Raw genomic sequence first — 7001 nt, forward strand, 5'->3', positions numbered from 1 at the left:
CAACCTCCTTTCAAACGCCAAACGCTGCCGTATTTATTCAAATAAATCTGATTATAAGTAGAATGTACGTTAACCTGCCTTATGTATGGTTGGCTTGAAAGGTCACACCATCCCTGATGTCTATCCTCTTTAACCTTCATCATCATCATCCATTCATTCTCCTGATAATACAGCTGATGAAAACACTGTACACTTTAACTGTCATAAGGGTGGTTTATTTTAATTGTCTGTATACAGTATGAACAGGAGCCTATATTTGATATCCATATGTGTAAATCAGTGCTCCATTACAATTGCTAACCCCATACTGCAGCGTGAGGCAGACTCACCAGGATCTTTTAACCATGGCACACAATCCATCCATCTCACTTTCCCATTGCTAATCCCAGTTTGTGATCTTTTAAACCCCCAAATCCTTCTTTTAAATATACTGCAAAGATTGTACAGAATATAGAAATCCACACAGTAAACTAAAGGTACACACACTTTTTTTTTTTTTAAACTTTATCCCTGGTACAAACCAACACATAAGTGGCAACTTTGAGGCTAGTCATATTAATCTGCTGAACATCTGATCTGGACCAAGGGGAGGCTACAATCCCATGAAAACATTACAAGGCCAATTCTTGAAAAATAATAATAATAATAATAATAATAATAACAATAAAAATAATAATACTTTTGTTAGATCTATCATACAGTAACTAATGCAGCTAATTTGTGGCAAGTGAGCAACATAATGCTTTGAAGTCCTGTTGGGTTAAACATCCTTCTGGAAATGGAACTAAGGTGCTTGCAAAATACAGCAAGCTCATTCATAGTAAATAGAAAAGCAGGTAACGTAAGCACTATACAGTTCTCAATGTTTACATAGCGTATACACACAATCTATAATATAACAGAGTAGACTATGCCATTAATCAGTAGTCATAAATATTACATTGTGCATGTTCTATTGCACATGTCAAGTGTTCGTATGACATAATAGGTATAGGTTAGTTACCTACATGTCATCTGTTTTAATACAAAGATGCAACAACACACATTTCATAGGACACTGGCTATACATTTTCACAATCCACTTGTATTTTTTTCCTTCTTCTTGGATGTTTTTCTAAATAAATCAAACCTATAATACAACAGTGATATTAAAGTGTGATAAATATTCATGCACAAACAGATGATACTACCTAAGACCTAGCATGTGAAAAGATACTGCAGCTCAAGCCAACTGCTGGAAGGGAGGACTTTTCTTTGCGTTATACTGGACATAAAATTAAACACCACAAAATGATTGATTGATTTTAAAAAAAATAAACGAAAAGAAAACAGAAAAAACAAACAACAGAAAATGAAGGCACACGGATTGCAGAGGAGCCTACACATGTACTGGAAACAACTATCGGGACGTTCCTGCCATCTTTCTTAACAGAATCAAACGGGTACAAAACCGACGACCACATGCAACCACAGGATAAGGTTCCACACAGTATTAAACAAAATCAAGATCTTTCCACGTTTGACATTACACATCTTTCTCTTGCATTAAAAAAAAAGAAAAGGAAAGGAGAAGAGGGAGCCTAACCCCCTCTGGCGATTTACCTTTTACTCAGAGGATGAATCAAGTCTTAACATTACTGATGCTAAAACTCATAGTTAATGGGGGCATGTTCTAAAATACAAATGAGCAAGTGGAGGCTGGCACATTTCCTGCCCAGGGCTTGGCAGCAGCTCAGCTCACGGGATGCAGGGAGCTTCAGGAAAACTCTCGCCCTCTGCGGTGTGCTGGACCGTGTGCTCCTGCAGGGCTGTGAGGTCAACAAAACGCTCGCCACACCACACGCACTTAAACTGCGTCTCACGCGAGTGCACACTCTGGTGCTTGGCCAGGTGCTCACGCTGCTTGAAGCTCTTGTCGCAGCTTGCGCACTTGAAGGGCTTCTCCCCCGTGTGAACGCGGCGATGGCGTTGCAACTCGGACGAGTACCTGAAGCGCTTTTCACAGTCGGGGCATTTGAGCGGCTTCTCCCGAGTCGGGTCACAGCGGTGCTGGACAAACTCGGAGGATGACACGAAACGCTTGTCGCATAGCGAGCACTTTAGCGGCTTCTCTGTGCAGTGAGAGTTCTGGTGGCGCTGCAGCGTTGAATTCTTTTTGTAACCTTTGCCGCACACATCGCACTTGTAGGGTTTCTCCACTTCGCCGCCGCATTTGTGCCGCAAAAGTTCTCCCGACTGACTGAACGACTTCTGGCAGGAGGCGCACTTAAAGAGGCTTTCCATGCCATGAACCTGCTGGTGGTACAGCAGGTGGGATGGCTGGAGAAAGCCCTTATCGCAGAGGTTGCACTTGAAAGGGCGGTCAGCTGGGTTCTTGTGAGTGCGACGGTGGCGAACGAGGGCATACTGCTGTTTGAAGCTCATCTGGCACTCCTCGCACTGGAAAGGTCGCTCCTCAGAGTGGGTGCGCTCGTGTTGTCGCAGGTCAGACGGCCGCTTAAAGCTCTTTCCACATGACCCACAGCGGAAAGGCCTCTCGCCTTCTGGCTGGCATTGATGGTGCAGAAGCTCAGATGACTCCTTAAAGTGCATCTCGCACAAATTGCACTTGAAAAGGTGCTCGCCTGAATGAGCGTACATGTGCCGCACGAGGTGGGAGCGGTGTTTAAAGCTCTTCTCGCATACAGCACATTTATATGGTCTCTCTGAGCTGTGCGTACGCTGGTGGTGTGCCAGGTGTGAAGACTGACTGAAGCTTTTATCGCACGTGTCACATTTGTATGGCTTTTCGCCAGTGTGTATCCTTTCGTGACGTGTCAACTCTGACAAATGGCGAAAGGACTTGTGGCACACGGAGCACTTATATGGCCTGTCTGGTGCAGAAGCCTCAAATGCAGGAGGAGACGAGGCACTGATTGCTGCGCCTCCACCGGATGTCTCCCCGGTGGAGGGCTGCTGAGGGTTGGCAGCTGACGAGGTGGGGGTTGCGTTCCCAGAACCTGGCCGGTAGGTTTTCTCACAGATGGAACATTTCATTGGATTGTTTCCGTTGCCATGTGAGTTGTGATGCTGAGCCAAGGAGGTGAGTAATGAGAAACCCATCTTACATACACCACACACAAAAGGCTTCTGTTCCACCTGCACACACTGATGCTCTAAAAGGTCTGTCGCCTGACTGAAGATCTTCATGCACTGCGTGCACTGGAAGGATCTGTCTTGAGTTACCATACACTGGTGCTCATGAGGGTTGGCCAGGTGAGATATGTCGTGGCCACAGGCTCCGCACTTGTGCCCTCTCTCGCCCCCTACCTGCAGCGAAGGCTGCTGAGCTTGAACAGCATGCTGCTGGCCATGCTGGGGCTGCTGCAGGGAGGTGTCTGGCTGCAGGACGACTCCATACACAGCGCAACCCAGAGGGTTGTCAGTCCCTTGGGGAAGCGTGTGCACAACAGAGGGTGGAGCCACTGCATGCTGTTGCTGTTGCCACGCCTCCGTCATCTTCCACTTCGCATGCAAGGGCTCAGCACTCGGGAGATGACAGGGGAATTTCAGTCCCAAACTGAGAGAATGGTGGATGTGGTTTTCAAAAATGGAAATGAGCTCACTGACAAGAGCTCAGTGCAGTATCTCTGTTTACACGTGTCCTCTGAGACTAGGAGAGAAAACCTGTTTGGATAGAAGAACATAGATTTAAGTATGATTGGCCAGCGAACACACAAAAGGGAGTGTAAAATATTAAAGCATGCAGTTACCACAGTATGTAACACTCAGTATCGACAACAATTTACAAAACTTACTATTGGCTACAAGAAAGTAATACAAGCCTGCCTGAATTTCAGGTTTAGACTGTGGTGAGGAAAAACTGAAAAATACCCCAAATTTGAGGCCTAAAACTTGTCCCATACTTATACTAGAGACAGAAGTCAAAGTACTTCGTACATTTAGTTAGCTAATGCAGATGTAGAGTGCATGTATGTACTTCTCCAGAAAACCCTAAAACCCTCAGCTAAGCTAGCTTTGAGCATTACCATAACCACAATTATTTGGCTCTGTCTAATTCCTGAAACGTAACTCGGGAAATTAACAGACGAGTTTTTCCAATTACAAGTATGTTTTAAATGCAAGTGGTTTACGATTCAAGGTTTTGTCTACTTGGCCCTGAAAATAAACGCTTTCTTACAACGTATTTCATTATTTTTTTCCCCTCGGTTCCAGGGAGTAGCTTGCTACCCGACATTAGCTTGTCAATTGCGAAAGCTAACAGCTAACCACTAGTAACAGCTAACGACACTAAACAACTGGACTTCCTTAGCAAATAATACCGGTTTTCTTTCACTAGAAAACCACTCTAACTTCCCAGATTTCTTGGTCATAAACTGCATATCGTGTCGTAAGTCAAACATTGCAAAAGCGACTCAAGTACCACGGGCTTTAAGCTATATTTTTTGGCTTCATAATACCGCTTCATGACAGGCCACAATAGCGTTTATACTGGTCTAACATTTGATATGAACCTTCACTGTATGCAGGACCGATATCAAACTAGGCCTCCCCGAAGCTGCGGGAGGAAATCCGCCTCCTGCAGCGGAGTCTCGCACGTTTGCAAAGAAAAAAAATCGCATTCAGAAAAAAATGAATTCACGATAACTTACTTGAGCTGCTTAGCATTGCTTTTCACGGCCGTCTTCGGCCTCTGGTCGAAAACCGTCGGTGTTTTCTGGACTCGGAGGACCAGCGGTGGTAGGGATGCGGTTGAAGCCGGACGCCATCCTCTAGCAGACGGACGGACACCGGAAACCGCCACGCAGCGAGCTGTCGTCGCTGTTACTGCGATACTATGTTAGAGAAGCACCGAGGAACCAAAACGCGCTCCGGTGGAGATAAAATAACTCTCGCTGATTGTTGGAAGAGTTTACAATCCACCACAAAGCTAAAAGGTGTTGTTAACGTATCAGAAAGTCTACTTCCCCGTTTTGACAGTAGGGGGAGTGTTTCAACTGTACGCTGTCTCACCAGCTCTGTCGTGTACACCACGAACCCCCACAGTCTCAACTGATACCATCGTTTTCAACCGACAGACAAAACCGCACAAGTTAGGTGAAATTCTCAGCAGCGATACTTTTGTCTAATATAAAGCTCATTTCACTTAATGTCTTCCCTCAAAAAGCACCGTTGCCCAAAATCAATATTAAAGGCAACAATTTTAATAACAATGTATTCATATTTTTCAACATTGTTGATATTGTTCACTCACCAACAGGAAGAACATGTTTCTGTGTGTCACAGGAAGCGAGAGGCAGCCTGTCTTTTTTTTACATTCTACATTTGCTCAAGTATTTTTAAAAATTAAAATCCACAGTTTTATTTCTAAAGTAATAACGTGGGGAAAAAACCTGTCTGTCTAGATAGATAAATAGACAGATGCGAGAAGCATTCTGTTTATTTAGTAAAATATGGTCTTTATTACCGCCAAAGAGGAAGATAAACATTGTTATAACGATGAGTTTGATGGGTTCCTTGGCATCACGGTGGGATCCGCATGCAGCACAGAATTATCACCTTCTGTGTCCTATGGGCTCAAAATGTGGTCATAAATATTTTGTACTTGTAAATCAGGATTTGTATGTGTAAAAAATATTTGTGTGTGGACTTAGCCAAAAAAAACCCTGCAAGTTACAAGTACGAATTTTGACCCCATTTTTCTTCCTTTCATCTGATTGGTCAATGTTATGTCAATCACAAATGTAACAATCCAATCAGAGAACAGATGGGTTTGGCAGTCCAGGGGCACTTTTTTTGAACTGCAGGTCTTTGAAGGGAATAAATGCCCTTTTATATGCCAACCCAGCGTTTTCCTTCATCACCACGAAGGAAAACAGTCTGTGGTCGTCTGACTTTGGTGATTTTTGTGTCACAGGTCTATGTGTTTAATACAGGGACTTCCACAGCCTTTTCAACAGCGCTGCGGACCGCGGGGTGGGGGCGGGCAGTGTTTTGGAAATGACAGTCTTCATTACAAAGCTTTCTTCGTTATGAATTAGCATAGATGTTTTTATTTAACATTTGAAGAACCAGCAAAAAAAACAGAAACTCTTGTAGAGGACATAAAGTCAGAGATAGAAATGACAAGGAGCAGGTGCATCTAGTACAGGTAGAGCTGCTGCAAAAACCCACAGAGCTCAGCAGCCAGCACAACAAATTCTGGATCCTTTGCTTGTAGTTAGCAGTTAGCATTAGCAGCACATCCTGCGTCCGATGTGAAAGGACTTTTATGCTGCGCACTGTGACTCACAGCAATGGTCCCAGGTCAGCCCTAACTTTGTGTTAAACTACTCTTAAGTAATAATGGTATTTCTAACCACTGATATACCACAACTTTATCCTTTCAACAGCTACTGAAAGTTAGGGGACCTAGCTGCTATCGGATATTTATATAGAGATCCTCCAGCTTCAAACTGCATTACCCTTCAAGGACCTGCAGTTCAAAAAAGCGCCCCTCTGACAGCCAAACCCATCTGTTCTCTGATTGGATTGTTACATTTGTGATTGACATGACATTGACCAATCAGATGAAAGGAAGAAAAATAGGGTCAAAATTCGTACTTGTAAATTGCAGGGGTTTTTTTTGGCTAAGTCCACGCACAAATCTTTTTTACGCACGCACACATTTTTTTTACACACACAAATCTTTTTTATGCACACAAATTCTTTTTACACATACAAATCTTTTTTTACACACACAAATCTTTTTTACACATACAAATCTTTGTTACGCACACACAAATTCTTTTTACACATACGAAACTGATTTACAAGTACAAAATATTTATGACCACATTTTGAGCCCATAGTGTCCTTTTATCAAAACTGAAAAAGATCATGTATTTTAGTTCAAAGGTGGCAGACTTTTTAACATGGGCTTCAGCTTCCTTAAGCACTTTTCAAACTGTTTCTTTGGATATAGGCGGCTCACTGGAAGCATGGCTGTCAGGAAGCAATCT

General features: G+C 43.4%; 1 protein-coding gene across 1 annotated transcript; it reads right to left on the reverse strand.

Annotated features, from left to right (window-relative positions):
- Positions 1 to 193: 193 nt before the first annotated feature.
- On the reverse strand, positions 194 to 5206 carry LOC120739410 (zinc finger protein 319-like). Its single transcript, XM_040041159.1, has 2 exons — positions 4653 to 5206; positions 194 to 3666 (listed from the first exon to the last, which is right to left on the reverse strand). The coding sequence occupies exon 2, from the start codon at positions 3496 to 3498 to the stop codon at positions 1738 to 1740; it is 1761 nt and encodes a 586-aa protein (XP_039897093.1). The 5' UTR covers positions 3499 to 3666; positions 4653 to 5206; the 3' UTR covers positions 194 to 1737.
- Between the last annotated feature and the right edge of the window lie 1795 nt (positions 5207 to 7001).

The sequence above is a fragment of the Simochromis diagramma genome, unplaced genomic scaffold, assembly GCF_900408965.1.
Source record: "Simochromis diagramma unplaced genomic scaffold, fSimDia1.1 OVJJ01000321.1, whole genome shotgun sequence".
Taxonomy (NCBI): domain Eukaryota; kingdom Metazoa; phylum Chordata; class Actinopteri; order Cichliformes; family Cichlidae; genus Simochromis; species Simochromis diagramma.

Excerpts from the sequence above, each read along its gene's own strand:
- LOC120739410 (XM_040041159.1), bottom strand. The coding sequence starts at position 3,498 with ATGACGGAGGCGTGGCAACAGCAACAGCATGCAGTGGCTCCACCCTCT.